At 38.5% G+C, this 25,092-nt stretch overlaps 1 protein-coding gene across 3 annotated transcripts in view; it reads left to right on the forward strand.

The window, feature by feature from the left end:
• LOC115218608 (armadillo repeat-containing protein 3-like) overlaps positions 1 to 17,299 on the forward strand; it is a 49,015-nt gene extending 31,716 nt beyond the window's left edge. For all 3 annotated transcript variants that reach the window (XM_036508399.1, XM_029788509.2, XM_036508400.1), the window contains 9 exons: positions 1,423 to 1,498; positions 2,144 to 2,280; positions 3,315 to 3,439; positions 6,122 to 6,260; positions 7,069 to 7,137; positions 10,749 to 10,964; positions 12,265 to 12,427; positions 14,755 to 14,865; positions 17,150 to 17,299. In XM_036508399.1, the coding sequence (XP_036364292.1) occupies positions 1,423 to 1,498; positions 2,144 to 2,280; positions 3,315 to 3,439; positions 6,122 to 6,260; positions 7,069 to 7,137; positions 10,749 to 10,964; positions 12,265 to 12,427; positions 14,755 to 14,865; positions 17,150 to 17,257 (1,144 nt within the window). In that variant the 3' untranslated portion in view covers positions 17,258 to 17,299. The remainder of the gene's footprint in view (positions 1 to 1,422; positions 1,499 to 2,143; positions 2,281 to 3,314; positions 3,440 to 6,121; positions 6,261 to 7,068; positions 7,138 to 10,748; positions 10,965 to 12,264; positions 12,428 to 14,754; positions 14,866 to 17,149) is intronic.
• Positions 17,300 to 25,092: the final 7,793 nt, after the last annotated feature.

Below are 25,092 nucleotides of genomic sequence, written 5' to 3' on the forward strand. Positions count from 1 at the left end.
ACCGCTGTATAGCCCTAGGAAGCATCGAACGCCTCCTGATGGCTTTGACACATTTTTCCCTGTGTCCTTATATACATATACGAAGGGGAGACAAACACCCCCGGCTGCCGAAGCTGCATCTAGGGACACGTGTTTCAGGATCGTTGTCCTTCATCGGCCTAGAGTAGCAGACACCGGTCAGCTGGTGATATTTGTCTCGACTTCGTAAACCTAAAAGTAGATATATTGGGGTTGTTGTTTTTTTCTCATTTCAAGGACATGATGTGCTGTAACTTCCAAAACTGATTGTGAGGAATACATATATTATTTATACGAGGTAATGGTGTCATTGAGACCCAAAGGTGTCAGGTAATGCTGAATAAGTATAGGTGTCAGGTAATGCTGAATAGGCGCAGGAGTGGCTGTGTGGTAAGTAGCTTGCTAACCAACCACATGGTTCCGGGTTCAGTCCCACTGCGTGGCATCTTGGGCAAGTGTCTTCTGCTATAGCCCCGGGCCGACTAATGCCTTGTGAGTGGATTTGGTAGACGGAAACTGAAAGAAGCCTGTCGTATATATGTATATATATATGTATGTGTTTGTGTGTCTGCGTTTGTCCCTCTAGCATTGCTTGACAACCGATGCTGGTGTGTTTACGTCCCCGTCACTTAGCGGTTCGGCAAAAGAGACCGATAGAATAAGTACTGGGCTTACAAAAAATAAGACCCGGGGTCGATTTGCTCGACTAAAGGCGGTGCTCCAGCATGGCCGCAGTCAAATGACTGAAACAAGTAAAAGAGTAAAAGAAAGAGTAAGTGCTATAGACATACCATAGTTAAGTTCCAGGTTCGGTAATTTTGCGAATAAGGGGTTCAACGTTGGTCAGCATGTGTATATAAGAATGTTTTTTCGTAATGAGATAAAAAAAACCAAGTCTGTGTAGATATTAGAACATTTATAGATAGAAGGTCTTACAGCTGTTTCCAGGATATTTATTAATTATATCCTTTCATCGGAGACAGTGTGAGAGGATGGTTAAGTAATAACTAATTTAGATAGGATACAAAATAGAGAGAAAGGTGGAGGAAAGAAAATAGATGTGAGATATGTAGGGATATTGAATTTGTAGATCCATCTTTTAGGTAGAATGGTATATATGTAAGATTCCAATACCTTATTAGTAAAATACAAAGTAAATCCATACTCATAAGGTATTGGAATCTTAATAACAACAACGACGACAATGACGACAACGACAACAACAACAACAACAAAAACAACTACCTTAGGAATGAGAATCCAGGAGGTTCGAAATTTCTCCAGGACACCTGAAGAAGGCTGGAAAGTATATCAGCTGAAACATAGTGTTAACAAAAAGCAAGATGAGGACAAGTATCTGTCAAATGTAAATAATGAATCTATTTTTAAATTGAAATATTTCAGAAACAATAAAGCAACTCAGAGCCAGGTGTTGTTGGCACTTGCCAATTATGCAAGCAGTCCTTTATCAAGAGATGAAGTAAGTATAATGATTAGAGAACAATTGTTTTTCTGTTTTTCTACTTTTTCTTGAATTTGTAATACTGAAAACCTGTTGTGAATATCCTCTGTTTTGGATGTATCACCAAGAGTGATACAAAAGCAGACACTGGTACTAAATTTATCGATCCCGAAAGGATGAAAGGCATTTCATCGAGCATGCTAATGATTCTGTAGTGTGTGCGAGATAGTCGATATATAAAGGCACCTACCTTCTCTTCGCTCTGATAGAGACCCTTCAGTGGTAACGGATCCTTCGTCACAGCCCCGACCCGAACGCTAAAGATAGCAGCTGCTTCACCCAACCTTAGCAACGTCTTCATACGTCTTAACACCTCGATGACCCTCGTTGGAAAGGCCGAAATCCCCGCTCCCTGCGCACGCCTCACAGCTGCCCCTTCCGGTTGCCCCAACTTCCGGTCAACGCACCCAGCTGCTGACGTCATCCCACAGATTCTGCCAGCTTGCTGCCTTCTATGTAAAATAATAATAATAATAAAGTAAATCTGATTTAGAAAAATTACTTTTGTTGTTTGAAATATTTGAAAAGGTTTGGTTCAGTTTTTATTAATTTTTCTCTAATATTTTTTTTCACTCTTTCACATCTAACTTCTCACTGAATCAGTTGAGAAATGCAAATGGCATTGAACCAGTGGTAAAACTACTGAAATCTGAAGATAAAGATGTTGTGAAAAATGCAGCATGGGCTATCTACGTAAGTGCTGCAGATGAAGCAACAGCTCATGAGATATGTATTTGTGGGTAAGTAATTCACACATCATGCATATTTATGAATTTCTTCTACTAAAATGCCTTAGCAAACCCCTGGAAACTTCTCAGGGGTCAAAGCAGTTGGTAGTTAGTATTGTAAGTTTATGATATATCTCCATGTATTTCCTAAGTCAATGTTATTACTAGCGGTAATAACATTGGTACTAACAGGTGGTACTGGCAATGGCCACGCTCAAATGGTGTTTTTTACGTGTCACCTGCACAGGAGCCAGTCCAGCAACACTGGCAACGACCTTGCTCGAATTTTGTTTTTTATGTGCCAGTAAGGCGATGCTGGCAATGATCACGCTCGAATGGTGCTTTTTACATGCCACCGGCACAGGAGCCAGTCAGCGGCCTTGGCAATGATCATGCTCGGATGGTGCTCTTAGTGCTCCACTAGAATGGATGCCAGTCATGTGGTGCTGTCATCGAATTCGATTTCGATTTCACTTGCCTCAACAGGTCTTCGCAAGCAGAGTTTAGTGTCCAATGAAGGAAAGGTATTCATAAGTGGACTGGTTACACCACTGGCATAGACTATGGGTTATGGCCTCACTTGGCTTGCCGGGTCTTCTCAAGCACAGCATATTTCCAAAGGTCTCAGTCACTAATCATTGCCTTGGTGAGGCCTAATCTTCGAAGGTCGTGCTTCACCACCTCATCCTAGGTCTATCTCTTCTACAGGTTCCATCAACCTCTAGGGTGTAACACTTTTTTACTCAGCTATCCTTATCCATTCTTGTCACATTACAATACCAGCGCAGTTGTCTCCCTGTCATTAGTTAATAATTCAAATAGATTACAGATTATTTTCAACTCACCAAATTATGTTAGCCTTCAATTATCTTAATGATAATAGTTTTGCTTGGTTATAGGTTAGCAAGTGTAGAAAGTTGATTAAAATCTGAAAAATTTTTATTATCTATTATTTTTTATATAATATTGATAGATATTTCTGAAATATTAAAATTGTCTATATATTCTGTTAAAATAAATGTCTTATGATTTTATTTCTTTCAAAGTGGCCTAAATACACTCCAGGAGATTAATTTGAACCCAACACGTCGTAATCAATTCACCGCAGCAGCTCTTGAACGTCTATTTGACAACAATCTTTCTGCAAAGTTCTCGTTTTGTGGCTACCTTTGTGAGAAAACACTTTTTCTTCTGATAACAACCATCTAGACCAGCAGTCACACACTTTTACAATTACTGTCCCTTTTGGCAAATTATTAAATCTTGTTTCACAGTTGGTAGTGTGTCTCCATTCTTTATCTTCCTTAGTTGCTATGTACCAACAAGAGTGTTACCATTCACATGGTTGGTAATATTAGGAATATACTTTTACCACTGTTGATTGTATACAATGATATTACATTGGCAGTTAATTAGTTTTTAAATAGTATCATTGTTTTTGATGAGGTATATATTTTTGCTAATACACAAATGAAAAATTTGTTTTAGATAATTTTGTATATATTACTAATTCAAACCCATTGCTACGTTGCTGGATAAAATTATTTCTAAATCATGCACATACCTTCATAAATTGTGCAAATAATGTTTAGATTGACTTTCATTGTAAACATTAGTAACAATATATATATATATATATTTTCATTCCAAGAAAGTTAGAGGCTGTGAATCCAACCAACTAAGGAATAATATCTATCCAATATACTGCTGGTAGAATACCCAATTATTAATACACAAGTGTTTTTTATTGCATTGCAATTACATTACCGACTGTACTAAATGGGTGAAAGTAAAGAGATATTTTACCATTAATTCATAGAGCAATAAGAAAATGGAGGGGATCAATAGGTGGTTCATCAACTTTTTAGACATTATATTATGTCAACTTATTTATTTATATATTTACTAAAATGACAATTACAAGAATATACATACATGTATAACATATTATGCTTTACATATAAAATATATTAATATATAAAGATACCAGTAATTATTAAAATATAACATACAGGAATATAAATTGGGAAAGTTGATGAACCACCTATTGATCCCCTTCATTTTCTTATTGCTCTCTCTCTCTCTCTCTCTATATATATATATATATATATATATAATTGCCAACCAAGTGTGGCATCCCATACAGGACAGTGCTACTGGCATTTATAGCCCCAGGAAGACATCTCCTTCAGCTGGCTAATGATGCACATTCTGTGTCCAGTGACTGAAATAAGTGAAAGTAAAGATAAAAGAAAAAGAAATCTACTTTTAATTTAATAGCTACTTTCAATTTTGAAGATTCATATTCATTTTGTATAAGCATCATGGAATTAGAATAAAGTAAAATTACAATAATTCTACCTATATAACATTACCGATGTCTCTCATCTACTCGACCCTTTTGTAACTATATTTCTATTGAAATATATTACCTTTCTTCAACATCGTTTTAATGCTCACTTTTCCCTATTTGTCAGGGTTGAAGTTTATTAAGTCAGCTTCTTTTTATGACTAGATGCCCTTGCTGTTACTAGCCCTCTTCTGTTTCCAAGCAAGGTAATACTTCCCTATGGCCAAACATGTTTTTGCAGAATTTTGGAAAGGAATAACATGGCTTGTATGACAGTGACATTTATTTACAACTGTCATGTGATGTCAAGACAAGGAAACACACACACACAAGCATACATAATTATATGATGAATTTCTTTCAGTTTCCATTTGCCAAACCCACTCACTAAGCTCTGGTTGGACCAGGGCTCAAATAGAGGACACTTGTCCAAGATGCCATGCAATAAGACAAACTTAAAATCCTGTGGTTGGGAAGAAAACCTCTCGACCACATAGCCACAGTTGCACCTATTGCCTTTGCCTCAGTGATGTTGAGAACAATGAAGAATTTAGTAAATTACACTGACATGATCAAACTTGTGTTTGAAACATATTTTAATGGAAGATTTTAATTTAGACCCTTTTAAAATATGAAAGTTTGTATCATAGAACAGGAGGCAAACTCAGGAAGGTTGTGTCAGAAGGATTCAATTTGTAAAAACTGGGAAGCAGGTACCAGATTGGTGAACTCTGGCAGTCCATGAAAAGTCTAAGTCAAGATCAGTATAGTAGGGGAATATGAAGGCTTGAGAACATGATAATATTATATCACAGTTGATAGTAGGACATGTAGTGTCAGTTAACCTTTCTCAGTTGAAAGATTTAACCCTTTCGTTATCGTATTTATTTTGTGATGCTCTGTGCTTCTTTCAATTAATTTTAAATACAACAAAGAATTTAGTAAAATAACTTAGTTATCATTAAGCTAGTGTTAGGAACATAGATTGTACTAAGGTTTGGTGGAAGATTTTAATTCAGAACTTTTGAAAACAAGACATTTTTACTACAGATCCAGAGGCGGTTTCAGCTGGGTTGGTATCGAAAGGGTTAATATAATCCCTAGAAAAATTTATTTATTATTTGATACATGCTGTATTTGATTGCATATTAGATGCGCTTTCCTTTTTTGTTTTCTCAAAAAATGTTTTAAAAAAATTACTGTAGGTCATGCATGTGAAGTTGGGTCTCCTGTAAGCTAATTTTGTCCACGGTGCTCACTTGTTACAGAATATGCCCTGCTGAAATTGGATTGCATTTAATATACTCCAGTGTCTTTCATGCCATCAAACATGGTTATCATTATTTTGTTAATCCCAGTTTCATGTCTGAAGTAATGTCAACAAAGACTGGTTTCTAATGTTGGAGATAATATGCAAACCTTGACTTACAAAAACACATTTAGACAAATAAAAATTGGAAACTGAAAATATATTTATTTTACCATTTGAATTTTAATCCACAGCTCCTACTAATATAATTACCGATGGCTTTTTTTATGCTGGTCGACTGAAACTGAATGCACAATTTAAATCCTTAGAGGAATTAAACACTCAGAAGATGAAGGACCGCAAACCTATCATAGTGATTAATGCGAAATTTGAGTGAGTATAGAAGAAAAAACGGATCTTTACCTTTTGACCTACAGATTTAAAAAATAATTTTTTGTAACTAAGCACTTTCAAACTTTGGACACTGGTAGAATGTGTCATATAAAACATCTTTTACTCTTAGCATTTTTGAGAAAAAACTTATATTTATGAAATTATTTCACGTTAAAGTTCTCGTATTTCGGTAATTTCAACCAATCAATGACGTGTATTCAGCTGAATAAAATTACTGCTGTTGTTTGTCAACAAGAACTTCCAGCGATGTATATTTTGTTTGTCACTGTTATTTATGACAACTCTAACCCTAAAACCTTAAAATCAGTACAAACGCACGAATGACTGTGGTCAGACGCAAAAAGGGCTAGTAGTCTCTCTTTTTTTTCTCACCTCTCCTTGATTCTTCCGTCTATCTACTTCTACACATTCTCTCTCTCTCTTCTCCCCCTCCTTAATTCCTTTGTTCCTCTTTTTATTTCTCTTCTCTTCTCCAGTGACTGTTGGTCGATTGCTAGCCCTTTTTGCATCTGACCACGGTCACTGCCACATTGATATTCTTCCCTCTGCCGTAAGTACTCAGCTAGTACTCATTTACAGTTGAGTAGACTTGAGCTACATGAAACCAAGTACCTTGCTCAAAGACACAATGCATTATCTGGTCCAGGAATTGAACTCACAATGTCATGATCATGAGCCAAATACCCTGACCATTAGGCCACACACCTTCACTGTGTTATTTTTTTATTGTAGATATGTCTGACTTGTTTAAAATATCATCATGGATTTTTTTGTTTTCCTTTCATAGAGCTCCAGCAAAAGAAGATGAAAAACAAGAAGATATTAACAGCAGGGTTTTTAAATTTAAAAGAGATGTGTAAGTTGATTTTTGCATTATGACTTTTTAATGTGTTTTTCCTATATTTGAGACTAGCAGTATAGCTCGGCTTTGCTCGGGATTTAGTTAGGATTATTAAGCTAATCAAGCTCTTTATTTCAAAGCAAACTAACAGCAACGTCAAATCTGAGTGAAATCTGTTGAAATTGATAAACTTTTGGCTGAAATTTTGCAGACAATTTGATTGGGAAATCCCATAAGGAATTGGTTTATCGATTTTTTTCCACTCATCGATTGTTTTTTTTTTTCATATTTGGAGAACTTAAAGCATTCAAAGATCCCATGACTCCTAAGTAATGCTGGCATCAAGTTTGAACAAAATACATCAAAATTGGTAGATGTTATGGTTGAAAAGAGTCAGATCTCTCCTTTTGAAAACATGGACAGTTTCGAAACATTGTTTACTAAACGCAAATTTGTAAACACCCAGACGTAAGAGTCTGAACAAAATACATCAAAATTGGTAGTTGTTATAGTTGAAAAGAGTCAGATCTCTTCTTTCGAAAACATGAACAGTTTCGAAACATTGTTTACAAAATAATAGCTGATCGTTTGTGAAGGAGCGTGTCTACAGTCAACACGTAGGTCTTTTGCTCTTGTAACCTCTGCTCTCTCCCATGTTCACGCACGACCAGCTATATATCGCTATGAGTAGAGCAACGGATTCAGCTAATTTGGAAATTAGTTGTGGAGAAACGGAGACTATTGTTTATGTTGCCTGTATATATATACGTGCAACACACACATTGTATACATGTATTTTGTATGCATACATGCTCGTGTGTGTGTGTGACTGAAGCCATTCACACATACATACATACATAACAACACCTGTCTGTTTTTGCTTGTCAGTCACTCAGTAAAAAGACGAAATTTTAAAAATCTGTTATCTTTCTCTCTCTCCCTCTCCCCCCCTCTCTAGAAGGGGACTTAACTCATGTTTGTAAAACAATAGTGGATTTCTCCGCTGTGAAAATTGTTAAGTTATGGTCGAAAATTTATTGTTACTGCTATTCGCTGGTGCCTTGGGGGAAAATAATTTGACAAAAATACAGCTAGGGTCGTGACGAAAGTCCTCCTAAAATTGGAGCAACATGCATGCTAATTTGTGGATGTGCATAAATTACATTCACGTACACATACACACACATCTTGCCTTTTATATATACACAGAGAGTAGCAAAATTTGGCTGCTTTTTCTTTTAGCAGATTGATTAACCAGGCTGAGGCTTCTTCTTCTTTGTTACTGCTTTTGTTGTCATCATCATCATCATCATCATCATCAACAACAAGAACAACAACAACATTTAACATCTACTTTTTCATGTTTGCATGGGTCAGGAAGAATTTGTTGAGGCAGATTTTCTATAGTTAGATCCCTTTCCAGTCACCAGCCCTCACCTGTTTCCAAGCTAGCTAATATTTTCCCCATGACCAGACATATTTTCCACACAACTGGAAATGAACAACACTGGTTGTATCATGGTAAAGCTTGTTTAAAAACCAATGTGCATGTGTGTGTGTGTGTATGTATGCTCATGTGCATGCATGATGGACTTCTTTTAATCTCTGCCTACCAAATCCACTCACAAGGCTTTGGTTTTCTGGGGCCATAGTAGAAGACACTTGCCCAGTTGCTCAAAGTGCTGTGCAATGAGACTGAACCTGAAACTATATGATTGGGGAGCAAGCTTCTTAACCACAGAGCCACACCTGCATCTGTTTGGTTTAAAACTCTCTTGCTTTCATTCAATGGCTGTGAATATTGGGTGTAGAAGAGGGGCCTCTGGATGAAGATATGCAGTGTGCATGGAGAATAGAGCTTAGAGGTGAATGAAGTTTTAAAATATGATGGTTACTGGACATTTAGGTGAGGATTAGGTAAATGCTTGATGATTAAAAATTTAGTAAACTAAATGTGTCATTATTAACCTGGTGTTTGGGATTTAAATTTATAGGAAATTTTGAAGGAAAATGGCTAATCTGTTTTATACTAATCTACCTGAAACTGCCGTTGGCTCTGTGATACAGATTCCCCATTTTAAAGTGATTTAAATTAAAACTTTCCATCAAAATTTCCTCTTAGCTTATAGTAAAAGACACCTACCCTCATGGAGGAACTGAATCTGAAGCCATGTAGTTGTGAGGTGATCTTCTTAGCCAAACAGCTATGTCTCAGCCTATATTATTCTTTGATATAAGTAAAAATCAAAGTTAAGTGCATGAGTTGGCTTGAGGAATCAGCATTCAACTAATGTGAAACTGTTGGATATTTGAAGGTAGTGTTTGAAGTATCGATGATGTAATGTCTGAGTATACAATGAGCCTGGTTTTGAGGAAGGGATAGAAAGTCATGGAACGCATTTCTCAACTGAATTCATCTTTTCTGATTTATAAAACAGGATATACTTTTAATAGTTTGCCCTCTATATTTTATAACTGTCTGTAGCTGAGATTGAATGCATGTACCTTTATTTCATGTAAAATACCATTGATCTTTCCAGTTAGAGTAAGAGGTTTCTCATCACCTTTATGGGCTCTCCAAGACTAGTAAGGTGTTCAATGTGAACATCTGTAAGGATAGAATTTCAACAGTGTGATGTTCTGAGGAAGAAGAAATGGAAAAAGTGGTTTCACCATTGATGCCTTCTCTTCCACATTTTTTGTCACTCATTCGTCCAACCCATGCTAGCACGGAAAGCGGACGCTAAACGATGATGATGATTATATCCACCCCTGCATACCTCTGATCTTCATCTCTGTTGCTGTGCATCTTCTCTCCCCCTGACACTTCACATCATCTCCCTATTTCTCATCTGTCTATGGTTTAATTATATTGTAGCCTTTTATGTATTGCCAACTATCACTTCCTCCTCCCTGACTGACTCCTGTTTCCCTGTTCCTTTCCTCAGACTAAGATTTACGGTTGATTACTCCTTCACCTGTGTTCATCATTCACTGATTTCACCTCTGTCCATCACTCTCTTTTCACACTCTCATGAACCTACCCAACCATCTTTGATTCTCTGTCTCTATTTACTCTTGATTAACCTTCTTGCACTGTGAGGATATGTCCTGATACCTCATCTCTACCATTCTTGCTTCCTTTAATCCTGGGGTGGCAATGTATCTCCCCTACCACAAAATACCTGTTCTTGTGTGTCTATCGTACTTGAGCTTCTCAACACCTGGCACAAAGCCACATTCCTCAATACTACATTCCCATTTTGTCAAAGGTTCTTATCTTGCAAGTTGCCCAATGATATTACAAGTACTGGTACCATGGAAAAGCACCCAGTATATTCTGTGAAGCAGTTGGTGTTAGGAAGAGCATCGAGCTATAGGACCCCTGACAAGGAAGACACTGGAGCTCAATGTAGTCCTTTGACTCATCAAAGTGTGTTTAACCATCCAACCCATGCTAGTATGGACAAACACACACACAAACACGATCAAATCCACTCACAAAGCCTTGTATCTTCTGTTTTCTTAGAGTGCCTATCCTCACCTTTATTTTTGAAATATCTTATTTAATAATAGACACTGAAATTCTTCTGGCTTTTCTTTCTTTCCTTCCTTTTGGTTTTTAGGCGACCTCGGAATCAAAAAGAGCGAATTGAGAAGGGCAAGGAAGATGAAGAATCTATCATTACTACTGGTGAAGACAAACCTGCAACAGTAATAGAATGTGAAGAAAAGAGCTTTGTTCTACCAGAAGATACTGAACTTGGTGCCTACGTGGATGAAATAAATAAAGAACTAACAAACATGAGCGGTTTTCTTGAGCGAATCACTACATTAGCAAAGTAAGTGATGCAAACAACCTTGAGACTGACTTATTGATATGTTTATATGTATGTAAATTAATAACAACTTAAATAATACTTATTAACATCATTTTAACATCCACTTTTCTATGCTTGCATAGGTCAAAATAATTGCCCCTGAGATTCTCCTTCAGCTTGGGAATCAACTAGAATTCACAGGGAGCAAGATCTGGACTGTAGGGAGGAGATGAGGGACAGTTTTGATGCCCACCTCTGTCAAGTAGGTGGTTACCTGGATGCTTGTCACTGAATACCCTGGGAACAAACATTGCACAAATTTTGCACATGCTCAGATCTTCATGAATAATTCTATGTAAAGTTGTCATTGCCAACTCCAAACCTTGTGCTTATTGTCTTCATCTAGAAAATTGTGAATTTTCTCAACCAGCTCTGATGTTCTGACTCCCTCTCACATCTCTCATTGTCGCTCACCTTCTGTCTACCCTCGTTGAACCACTTCTGCCAGTGAAAAAGTTGATCTATAAGTAGTCTAGAGCATTTTATAAGTTTATGAAGTGTTTATGCCCAGCTTAACATAAAACTTTGTGGAGGCGCAATGGCCCAGTGGTTAGGGCAGCGGACTCGCGGTCGTAGGATCGCGGTTTCGATTCCCAGACCGGGCGTTGTGAGTGTTTATTGAGCGAAAACACCTAAAGCTCCACGAGGCTTCGGCAGGGGATGGTGGTGATCCCTGTTGTACTCTTTCACCACAACTTTCTCTCACTCTTACTTCCTGTTTTTGTTGTACCTGTATTGTCACTCTCTGTGTCACGCTGAATATCCCCGAGAACTACGTTAAGGGTACACGTGTCTGTGGAGTGCTCAGCCACTTACACGTTAATTTCACGAGCAGGCTGTTCCGTTGATCGGATCAACCGGAGCCCTCGCCGTTGTAACCGACGGAGTGCTTAAGAACATAAAACTTTATTGCATAAAAAGCTTCCAGACATCCTGACTGCATTCTGAAAACTAGTCAGCTGTAACAAGTAGTATTTCGTAGGGTGTGCTCAAAGTGCTGGTACAGCTATTTCAATCTGGAAAAGCAAAAGTTGTTAGGTCAGCTCATTAGATGCACAGTAATGATATACTAAAATGACATTAGTCTAGGACGGGCATAACTGCTTCTCATACATTTGTATGTAGTTGGAGATGTTAACTGATTGACAGGTGAAAAGAGAAAATTACAGGGAAAATGTATTGGGAGATGAATGACATTCTATATTTGAAAGTTAGTGTGGTTATGCATCGTTATCTTTAAATTGAATTAATTTTTTTTCAGATTTGTTTCAAACAAGATGGGTGGAGCTGTTTCTAGAGAACAGTATGGAAACTTCAGCTGGGAACTACCACTTTCTCAGCTTCAGCATGAACATGCTTCAAATATTATTTCAATTGGCTCAATCAAATATGGTAACCAATTCCACAGAGCTTTGCTATTTAAGGTATTTGACGGCATACAATGAATATAACTATTATTAGAGTTGAAACTGCAGTACCCTTTATAGTTTGCATTGAGGTACAGACATGACTAAGGTGCAGGCACACACACACACACACACACACACACGTATGTATTTGTCTGTGTGTCTCTTTGTTGTTACATTATGTGATAGTTGCAAATGAGTGTTACCATCATACAAGCAATGTCCAGTCTTCATTTCCAATCTTCCATTAAGTGATGTTGAGCCATAGAGAAAAAAAAATGTCTTGCTTGGAAACAAGTGAGCATTGAGAACAGGAAGGGCATCCAGCTGTAGAAAATCAACCTAAATGAACTCCATTCAACCCATCCAAACACAGAAAGATTTTAAAATGATAATGATGATTTATATGTTTCATCCATAAGTGGGGTCTGACTATGTTCCTATGAATATGTCACTCTGAAGAATATATGTACATAGATATATATATATATATATATATATATATATATTCATCATTTAATATCTTTTTTACATGCTGGCGTGGATTGTGGCATTAGGAAGGGCATCCAGCTGTAGAAACGCTGCCAGATCAGACTGGGCCTGGCGCAGCCCTTTGGCTTCCCAGACCCCAGTTGAACCGTCCAACCCATGCTAGCATGGAAAACGGATGTTAAACGATGATGATGATGATGATGATATGAGCTAAAAGGGCTCAGCCAGGTTCTGTGTCTACTTTGGCATGGTTTCTACAGTAGGATGCCTTTCCTAATGCCAACCACTTAATAGAGTGTACTGAGTGTATACATGCATGAATACACACACTAGCTATAGTACACAGCCATGAAGCCATGCCTGGTTTTATAATAAGTATCAGGAAAATGTCACATAACCAGTGAATGTTTCTTTGAAAAGATGTGTCCCTATGCAAAACTATGGCCCACAATTTGGAACATGCATGCATACATACATACATTCTTCCATTAAATTTATATGTTGGTTTCAAATTTTGACTCAAAGCTAGCAATTTCAGGGGAGGTGGTAAGTCGATTACAATCCCAGTGCTCAACTGGTATGTAGCGGGAAATATCCCTGCTACAAGTACTTATTTTATCGACCCTCAAAGGATGGAAGACAAAGTTGACCTCAGCAGTATTTGAACTCAGAACATAAGGATGGATGAAATGGCACTAAACATTTTGCCTGGCATGCTAATAATTCGGCCAGCTTGCTGCCTTATATTAACTTTATGGAGGCGCAATGGCCCAGTGGTTAGGGCAGCGGACTCGTGGTCGTAGGATCGTGGTTTCGATTCCCAGACCGGGCGTTGTGAGTGTTTATTGAGCGAAAACACCTAAAGCTCCACGAGGCTCCGGCAGGGGGTGGGGGTGATCCTTGCTGTGCTCATTCACCACAACTTTCTCTCGCTCTTACTTCCTGTTTCTGTTGTACCTGTATTTCAAAGGGCCGGCCTTGTCACTCTCTGTGTCACGCTGAATATCCCCGAGAACTACGTTAAGGGTGTACGTGTCTGTGGAGTGCTCAGCCACTTGCACGTTAATTTCACGAGCAGGCTGTTCCATTGATTCGGATCAACCGGAGCCCTCGTCGTCGTAACCGACGGAGTGCTTCCAAAAATTAACTTTATATATTAAGATATATTTGCATGTATGTATTTACATTTATTTTTCTGTGTTGCTTGAGAATATGTATTGTAAATATGGTTATTTGCATATCATTTTTGGATCTTGTATTTTTAATTGGATAACATTTTATTGTTCTCATCTGTAAACAGAGAGAAATGTAAATATCTTATGATCAGAAGACTTTAACTGAGTTTGAACTTAGTGTAACATCATTCAATAACTTTAACTTAGAGCAAATTGTGCATGTTATATCAATAGACCAGAGAAAATATATATTATTAGTTAAAGGGCTGTTTATGAAACTATATTTTTCAAGTTTTGGTTCAAGAGTAATGTGCAAGAAATATGCAAATGTATTTCTTGCATATTTTAAAGTCTGTCTTGGACTTCAAGTCACATTTTTGGATTTTCAAGACACTGATACTGGAAATACAAGACTTCTCCCATCCTAATTGAGAGACCAGTCCATTGTTGGGTTAAACATTTGGTACAACTCGTACTTACTTTCAGCTGGGTGAACTGGAATGACATGAGATGAAGTGTTTTACTGAAGGCACAATATATTACCCAGTCCAAGACTTGAACCCACAACTTAATGATCATGATCCCAACAACCTGGCCACAAGGTCACTCACCTTCATCTCCATATTTCAAGAAAGTGAAAAAAAACAATGGTGATAACATATTTTCTTTTGTGACTAGGTGTTGGCTGACCGTGTTGTTATACGTTGTTCTCTCGTGCATGGAGATTTCTTCAAAGCATGGAATATTGTTTTGCTTGGAAATGAAGAAGCAGAAACTGTAGGTCAAAAGGTTGGTTGAAAAATATTTTTCTTTTAATTGTCGATTCTGGAGGCACCTTAAATAATATTTAAGAAAAACTCTGCACTCTACCACACTAGAAATAAAACACTGAAATGAATGAGGGTATGTCCACTTGCTAGAAATAACAGACAAAACTCCCCCAAACCATTACCTTCATATCTTAAAAAAAGAATTCATTGGATAATTTATCCTGCGGTATAAATATTGCTGGGAAAAATTATAAGAATGGTCATGGCTGGAAGACTTTTGATCATAAGTTTGTTTAATCTGGGTTGGCCTGGAGTTAAATAATCCTTTCTACTATAGTCATAAGGCCTGAAATTTTTGGAGTGGGGTTAGTTGGTTACATTGCCCCTTGTGTGGAACTGATACTTATTTTATTGATCCCAATGGGATGAAAGGTAAAGCTGACCTCAGTGAAATTAGAAGAACATAAATCAGAAGAACTGCTGCTATGCATTTTGTCCAACATGCTAACAATTCTTCTAGTTTGCCATCTTGAACTGGAGCGGAATAACAAGCAACAACACACATTTGTTTCTGTTGCAGTTTAACCCCATGCTAATCCTGACTGAGTAGACTTATGATTACAGACACTCCAGTTGTGACCACCTGGTCTTTTTTAGATGTGGTATTAGTAGTGTTATGGGCTGTGATAGAGCTATGTGGTGTTGGTGGAGGGGATTGCAGATGAGGTGGATGGAAGAAGGGCTTGCAGGGGCCGGGGAGACAGGCAGAGTGCATGCGTGGGCAGGAAGCATGTGTGGTCAGTTTGAGCAGAGATGGTGGAGCGACAAGACATGTTTAATTCGTGAGAGGTCAACAGGTAAAGCCTTTTGTATTTCTTTCTCCCATTTGCTTCTTTTTCTGTTGTCCTTTTCCTCCATCACACTACATTAGAGATATAAGATTTCATTGTCCAATGATTCTTTTCTGATTTTGAAGATGGTGAGGTGAGATTTGAAGTAGATTTAGTTGCTTTTTTTTTTCTTTGGTCAAGTTGGCCACTTACAGGTACCATCATTGGAAGATAGTATACTATTATATTTACTTTGGTGTCCAGTCTGATTTACGAGTTTGATACCAACCTGCTTGAGATTACTCTTGGTTATATGATGCGAGCTTTCTGTTGATCTTGATTGAAAGATTAGCTCAGAATGTAATGTCGTGGAACAAATACTGTTAGACATTTTGTCTGATACTGCCAATGTACTACCATCTGAGCGTGGCCGTTGCCAGTATTACCTGACTGGCCCTCGTGCCGGTGGCACGTAAAAGCACCCACTACACTCTCAGAGTGGTTAGCATTAGGAAGGGCATCCAGCTGTAGAAACTCTGCCAGATCAAATTGGAGTCTGGTGCAACCATCTGGTTCGCCAGACCTCAGTCAAATCGTCTCACCAAAGCATGGAAAGCGGACGTTAAATGATGATGATGATGATTAAGGTGTTAATGATAACAGAAATATTATACAATATCAAGGAAATGATCAGTTTTATGGAACTTATTGCTCAAATTAGTTGCAAAGGAATCAGTAGCATATAAGATATGGGAAAATTTCCTCAGAAATGGTATTTACATGAAGACATATAGTTCAGTGCAGGCTAATATGTTAAATGTAGCAAACCAAAAATAATTTTTAATCAACTGAAATTATATTCAAGCCATATACTATTTGTAAGAAATTAAAAGTTGAAAGCTAGAATCAGTTCGGAAGGTTCACAAGTGGTATTAGATAAGTTGACCATAATTATCTAATGAAGATTAATTGGATATATAAGTATAGGGGTAGTGGGAGAGAGCAAGAAATGTTAATTGATGCTTTCCTATTATCGACAGCTAATTGTTTTTATTTACTAAAGGCTTAGTAAATAAACTATTACACTTGTGAGACGTGTGTAATAATTATGCGACAGGCTTTCAGAATAGCTACCACTACCTCATGGAGAAGAAAAAAGGCAAGGGGCTGGGTGATTGTTTTCTTCTGTGAAAAAACTTTTTGTCTAAAACATAATTATTTTTACATTTTTGCTCTTCAATTCTGTGCCCTTTTCTAGTATATTTTTACTGGTTCCTTTTCCCATGAAGTAGTGATGGCAAGTCTGAAATAGTTTATTTATTGATCCTTTAGTAAATAGGAAAATAACCATTATTTGACAGATTTGCTAATAGATTTTTCAATGCTAAACTGAATATAAAAATACTGAGGGCTTTCCATAGAAATCTCCTAAAAATACCGAATGTCTAAAAGCACTGTCAATCTCATTTTCAGAATGATTCAAGCTCACCTCTCAAAGCTTACATTGTGGATGTCATTCATGAGCCTGGACGACTTATTCTAGTAGACACTCCAGAGGCCATCCGCTATTGTACAATGTAATCATTTTGTTTTGGAAATAAAAAAGAAAAAATTGCAACTAAATACCGTAACTTCATTTATGTTGTTATTTCAATGCATATGATCTTATCTTTTAGTTTTGGTGTTTAAATAAAACTTTACTTTTAAATCACACACAAATTACCGGTTTCTTTTCGCTCTATGTGTGAAATAGTGAAGAAAATTCTCGAGTCACATGACTGAATTCAGGGCTTAAGGAGGTATCAAAAATACTTTCTCCATTGGTTAAATCTTTTTAGAAAGCAAGCGTGGGTGCGTGGAAAGAAGTTTGCTTCCCAACCACATGGTTCCAGGTCCAGTCTTCTACTAGAGTCTTCTATTATAGCCTTGGGCCGACTAAAACCTTGGAGGGAAACAGGAGTGGCTGTGTGGTAAGTAGCTTGTTTACCAACCACATGGTTCCGGGTTCAGTCCCACTGAATGGCACCTTGGGCAAGTGTCTTCTACTATAGCCTCAGGTCGACCAAAGCCTTGTGAGTGGATTTGGTAGACGGAACCGTTCGGCAGTGGTTCAGTAAAGATGCAGATTGACCACAACTGTTATCCTACTACATCATAAGCAAATTATTTTTTTTCCTTCTTTCTTCAAATTTTCCATATACCTAGGGCAGAGAAGCTCATTGTATGCATTCCCAGATTACACACGCAAATTCACAGGTAAAATATGAATTTAAAAAATTAATAAATGAATAAATTCATGAATGGAGGTTGTTTTCACAGTGATAATGCTCTTCTCAGTACATGAGCCGTTCCAGTTAACATGATTTTTTGCACTTCTTGTAGGGATGGTAAGCCTGGTATCATTTTCAAATAGGTTTCAGCACCTTTTTTCATTCCTTATTATTATTATTATTATTATTGAGTGAGAGAGCAGTTCATGCCATCAAAGTGACACTGGGGTAAAATATACGAAGCACAGTATACCCATCATGACTACCCGTCTGATAAGGGTACACCAAGCACATGCATCACAACCATATGTGCGCAACATGGTGATCTCATATCAAGATAAACAGCACATGACCTTGCAGGTGGGGCCCAGTTAGAATTTTCTTCAGGTTGAGTAGCCCATCCCGCTCAAACGGTCCCTGAATAAGGGTTGTTTAAGGATGTTAAAAAAACCACCCATGTTTCCAGAGGTGAATTATTCAAACCCCAAAGAATCCCTCTCAACACATGGCTATGATGCTCCACCACTACTTCTACTCGTGATCAGAGATGTACATATCGTCAGCCACTAAGGGACATTCTCAACTGGTTAAGGTCAAACAACTGACAAGCAAATCTGTGGTATTGAGCAGAATATTTGCTGTAGCTCATCTTTTATACCAAGACAAAACAATGTACATGATAACACTTCCAATCAGTTAAGATCAGAAGCCATGAGAGCCACTGCCTGGTACTGCATCAGGTATTATTATTATTATAATTATTATTATTATTATTCAGTAGTTTTATTTTTATTTTTATAGCATGCTTTCACTTCACTACCGAGCGCAGCTCTGTGTGCCTTGGGTATGTGCTGTGATTTGTTGTGATGCTCTGATGGTTATTGTATGGAAAGTGTTCTGCGTAGGATGTGTGCAGTGCCTAGTAGTGCAATTTTCTGTATGTTATATGTGTTTGTAAGTCCTGGTGTTTTTGTTATGTATTTGTCTGAATATTTTTTTATCATGCCTAATGCACCTACTATGATAGGAATTGTTTCTGTTTTCAGATTCCACATTCTAGTTACCTCTATTTCCAGGTCTTTGTATTTTGAGAGTTTCTCCATTTCTTTTAGAGACACGTTGTCATCTGCCGGTACTGATACATCAATTAGAAAGCATTTTTTTTCTTCATGGTCTCTGACAACTATATCTGGTCTGTTGGCCTTAATTTCTCTATCTGTGTGTATCGGCATATCCCAGAGTATGGTTGCTTTCTCGTTTTCTGTGACCTTTTCTGGTGTGTGCCTATACCATCTTTTTTCTGTTGTTATTCCATAATGTTGGCATAGCTTCCAATGTATGTAAGTTCCAACTCTGTCATGTCTGTGAATATATTCCTTCTTAGCCAGGACTGGGCAGCTAGAGATAATATGATTTATTGTTTCTTGTCCATCTCCACATATTCTGCAGTTACTTGTAATATTTCTTTTCATTACATGTTTTTGGTAATTTCTGGTGGGGAGGCTTTGGTCTTGTGCTGCAATTAAAAATCCCTCTGTTTCTGCTTTGAGTCCTAAGCTTCTCAACCATTGCTGGGATTTTTCTTTGTCTATTTCTTTTGCGTTTAGTTTAGTCCAGTATTTACCATGAAGGGGCTTTTCTTGCCATCGTTTTATCATGGTTCGTTGCTGTTCTATTTTTAGTTTGGATTTCATTTTTTTTATAGCTTTTGTTGTTTCTTCATCTTCTTCTTCTTCTTCATGTTTATTAGGTGGTATGATTTCTTGTTTGTATTTGTCAGCTTCCTTAAATACTGAGAACAGTTTTTTGTTTTGCTCGTGTTTTGCCGCTATCTGGATCAGTTTTCCTTCCTTCTGAAGTAGATATTTTTGCAGTCCTATGGTGGTTATTTTATAGTAGTTTTCCAGCTGTATAAGGCCTCTACCACCTTCTATACGTTGTATATATAGTCTTTCTATGTCAGATTTTGGGTGATGCATCCTAGATCCTGTCATTATTTTTCTTGTTTTCCTGTCTATTTTGGTCAGTTCATTTCGTGTCCAGTTAAGGATATTGTAGCTGTAACTTATAACTGGGACAGCTAAAGTGTTGATACCTATTATCTTGTTTTTAGCATTGAGCTCTGTGTTTAGTATTGATCTAACTCGTCTATAATATTCTTTTTTTATTTTCTCTTTCATTTGTGTGTGTTGTGTCTTATCTAGTTCATGGATTCCTAAGTATTTGTAAGTTTGGCTTTGGTCTAATTCTTTTATTTCATTTGCTTCATCTAGTGTGATGTTGTTACTCTTAACTAGTTTTCCTCTTTTCATGGTTACTTTGGCGCATTTTTCTAATCCAAATTTCATATCTATTTCTTTGGTAAATCCATGAACTGTCTTTAATAGTGTTTCCAGCTGTTTGTCATTTGCAGCGTATAGTTTTAGGTCATCCATATATAAAAGGTGGCTGATCGTTTTGCCGTAACATTTATATCCGCATCCAGTTCTATTTAGCATATCAGATAGAGGTGACAGTGCTAAGCAGAAAAGGAGTGGAGAGAGCGTATCTCCCTGGAATATTCCTCTTCTAATGGGGATGTCTTTGGTTTTCATGAGTCCCTCTTTTGTTTGGAAGTGTAGGACTGTTTGCCATTTATTCATAGAGTGCTCTATGAATTTTATGATTGTTGGTGCTACTTTGTTAATGGCTAGTGTTTCGAGGATCCATGTGTGGGGGATGCTATCAAACGCCTTTTTGTAGTCAATCCAGGCCATACTGAGGCCTTTCTTCTTTCTGTGGCTGTCTTCAGTTATGGCTTTATTAATCATTAGTTGATCTTTACAGCCATATGAGCCTTTGCGGCATCCTTTCTGCTCTTCTGGGAACAGTTTGTTTTCGTCCAGGTGCTTGTTCAGCCTTTGTGATATTATTATTATTATTATTATTATTATTATTATTATTATTATTATTATTATATTATTATTATTATTATTATTAATAATATTTATTATTATTATTATTATTATTATTATTATTATTATTATTATTATTATTATTATTATTATTATTATTGAGTGAGAGAGCAGTGCATGCCATCAAAGTGACACTGGGGTAAAATATACAAAGCCCAGAATACCCATCATGACTACCCGTCTGATAAGGGTTCACTAGGCACATGCATCAGAACAATATGTGCGCGACATGATGATCTCATATCAAGATAAACAGCACATGACCTTGCAGGTGGGGCCCAGTTAGAATTTTCTTATGGTCGAATAACCCATCCCGCTCAAAAGGTCCCTGAATAAGGGTTGTTTAAGGATGTTGAAAGAAACACCCATGTTCCCAGAGGTGAATTATTCAAACCTCAAAGAATCCCTCTCAACACATGGCTATGATGCTCCCCCACTACTTCTGCTCGTGATCAGAGATGCACATATCGTCAGCCATTAAGGGACATGGTCAACTGGTTAAGGTCAAACAACTAACAAGCAAATCTGTGGTATTGAGCAGAATGTTTGCTGTAGCCCATCTTTTTTTTTTACCAAGATAAAATAATGTACATGATAACACTTACAATCAGTTAAGATCAGAAGCCATGAGAGCCTCTGACTGGTACTGCATCAGGCCATTTATTATTATTATTATCATCATCATCATCATCATCATTATCATCATCATCATCATCATCATCATCAGTAGTAGTAGTAGTAGTATCATTATTATTATCTAAATCTCTCTGTTAAACAATGATCACAATGAGCAGACTTCACTCGCACTATGTATATGTACAGAACTACATACAAATGTAAGTGCACGCGTGCGTCTATGTGTGGGTACAAAGAGAACACAAGACAGATAGTTAGAGTAATACAGATTTACACATCTACATATATGTTTTGCTACGGTTTTGCCTTTGTACGTTTATTTTCATTCTTTTTTTCTTTTTCTGTCTTCAGTTTCTTTGTCATTTTCGTCCTTACCACTCCTAAAGAATCTCGTCCTCACCACTCCACGAACAAATACTGCGTTCTAAGAATATCAGCTTCTCAGACTCAGCACCAACTGTTAGACTTTCTAAAGTAAATTTACCTGGTCAAACTATAGATTAGTTTAGTTCCATACTTTTAATTAAAAACAAGATTATTATACAATATCAAGGAAATGAGCCTCTTTGATCTCTGTCGGCACACTCTTTGTCAAATCGTCTCACACTTGTGTCAGCACCCTCTTTGATCTCTGTCGGCACCATCTTTGATCTCTGGCGGCGCCCTCTTTGATCTCTGTCGGCACTCTCTTTTATCTCTATTGGCATCCTCTTTGATCTCTGTCGGCACTCTCTTTGATCTCTGTCGGCACGCTCTTTGATCTCTGTGGGCACGCTCTTTGATCTCTGACGACACCCTCTTTGATCTCTGTCAGCACTCTCTTTGATCTCTGCCGGCACTCTCTTTTATCTCTGTCGGCATCCTCTTCGATCTCTGTCGAAACTCTCTTTGATCTCTGTCGGCACGCTCTTTGATCTCTTTCGGCACCCTATTTGATCTCTGGAATGTGAAGAATGTCTGGAATGTCAGGAATGTCTGGAATGTATGGAATGTCAGGAATGTCTGGAATGTATGGAATGTCAGCAACGTCTTTGATCTCTGTCGGCACTCTCTTTGATCTCTGTCGGCATCCTCTTTGATCTCTGTCGGCACACTCTTTGATCTCTGTCGACACGCTCTTTGATCTCTGTCGGCACGCTCATTGATGTCTGTCGGCACGCTCTTTGAACTCTGTCGGCACCCTCTTTGATCTATGTCGGCACGCCCTTAGATCTCTTTCGGCACACTATTTGATGTATGTCGGCACCCTCTTTGATCTCTGTCGGCACCCTCTTTGATCTCTGCCGGCACTCTCTTTGATCAATGTCGGAACCGTCTTTGATCTCTGGAATGTATGGAATGCCAGGAATGTCTGGAATGTCAGGAATGTCTGGAATGTAAGGAATGTCTGGAATGTCAGGATGTAAGGAATGTCAAGAATGTATGGAATGTCAGGAATGTCAGGAATGTCTGGAATGTAAGGAATGTCTGGAATGTCAGGGATGTCAGGAATGTCAAGAATGTATGGAATGTCCGGATGTCGGCATCCTCTTTGATCTCTGTCGGCACTCTCTTTGATCTCTGTCGACACGCTCTATGATCTCTGTCGGCACGCTCTTTGATGTCTGTCGGCACTCTCTTTGATCTCTTTCAGCACGCTCTTTGATCAATGTCGGCACGCTCTTTGATCTCTTTTGCATCACTTTGATATCTGCCGGCACTCTCTTTTATCTCCGTCGACATCCTCTTTGTTCTCTGTCGGCAAGCTCTTTGATCTCTGTCGACACGCTCTTTGATCTCTTTCGGCACCCTCTTTGATCTCCGTCGGCACCCTCTTTGATCTCTTTCAGCACGCTCTTTGATCTCCGTCGGTACCCTCTTTAATCTCATTCGGCACACTCTTTGATCTCTGTCGGCACCCTCTTTGATCTCTGGAATATCTGGAATGTCAGGAATGTCTGGAATGTCAGGAATGTCCGGAGTGTCAGGAATGTCAGGAGAGTCAGGAATGTCAGGAATATCTGGAATGTATGGAATGTCTGGAATGTCAGGAATGTCCGGAATGTCTGGAATGTCAGGGATCTCTGGAATGTCTGGAATGTCAGCAACGTCTTTGATCTCTGTCGGCACCCTATTTGATCTCTGTCGGCACTCTCTTTGAAATCTGTCCGCAATCTCTTTGATCTCTGTCGGCACAGTCTTTGATCTCTGTCGGCACACTCATTGATCTCAGCCGGCACTCTCTTTTATCTCTGTCGGCATCCTCTTTGATCTATGTCGGCATCCTCTTTGATCTCTGGAATGTCTGGAATGTCTGGAATGTCAGGAATATCTGGAATGTCAGGAATGTCAGCACCGTCTTTTATCTTCGTCGACAACCACTTTGATCTCTGTCGGCACTCTCTTTGATCTATGTCGGCATCCTCTTTGATATCTGTCGGCACCGTCTTTGATCTCTCTCGGCACTCTGTTTTGATCTCTGTCGGAACGCTCTTTCATCTCTTTCGACACCCTCTTTGATCTCTGTCGGCACTCTCTTTGATCTCTGCCGAAACTCTCTTTGATCAATGTCGGCACGCTCTTTGATCTCTGTCGGCTCTCTCTTTGATCTCTGCCGTCATTCTCTTTTATCTCTGTCGGCATCCTCTTTGATCTCTCTCGGCACACTCTTTGATCTCTTTCGGCACCCTATTCGATCTCCGTCGACACCCTCTTTGATCTCTGTCGGCACCCTCTTTGATCTCTGGAATATCTGGAATGTCTGGTATGTGTGTAATGTCAAGAATGTCTGGAATGTCAGGAATGTCTGGAATGTCAGGAATGTCTGGAGTGTCAGGAATGTCAGGAGAGTCAGGAATGGCAGGAATGTATGGAATGTATGGAATGTATGGAATGTCAGGAATGTCCGGAATGTCTGGAATGTCAAGGATCTCTGGAATGACTGGAATGTCAGGAATGTCAGCAACGTCTTTGATCTCTGTCGGCGCCCTATTTGATCTCTGTCGGCACTCTCTTTGAAATCTGTCCGCATTCTCTTTGATCTCTGTCGGCACCGTCTTTGATCTCTGTCGGCACACTCTTTGATCTCTGCCGGCACTCTCTTTTATCTCTGTCGGCATCCTCTTTGATCTCTCTCGGCACAATCTTTGATCTCTTTCGGCACCCTCTTCGATCTCCGTCGACACCCTGTTTGATCTCTGTCGGCACCATCTTTGATCTCATTCGGCACCCTCTTTGATATCTTTCGGCACCCTCTTTGATCTCTCGGCACCCTCTTTGATCTCTGGAATATCTGGAACGTCTGGTATGTGTGTAATGTCAAGAATGTCTGGAATGTCAGGAATGTCTGGAATGTCAGGAATGTCTGGAGTGTCAGGAATGTCAGGAGAGTCAGGAATGGCAGGAATGTATGGAATGTCAGGAATGTCCGGAATGTCTGGAATGTCAGGGATCTCTGGAATGACTGGAATGTCAGGAATGTCAGCAACGTCTTTGATCTCTGTCGGCACCCTATTTGATCTCTGTCGGCACTCTCTTTGAAATCTGTCCATATTCTCTTCGATCTCTGTCGGCACCG

The sequence above is a fragment of the Octopus sinensis genome, linkage group LG13, assembly GCF_006345805.1.
Source record: "Octopus sinensis linkage group LG13, ASM634580v1, whole genome shotgun sequence".
In the NCBI taxonomy this organism is placed as follows: domain Eukaryota; kingdom Metazoa; phylum Mollusca; class Cephalopoda; order Octopoda; family Octopodidae; genus Octopus; species Octopus sinensis.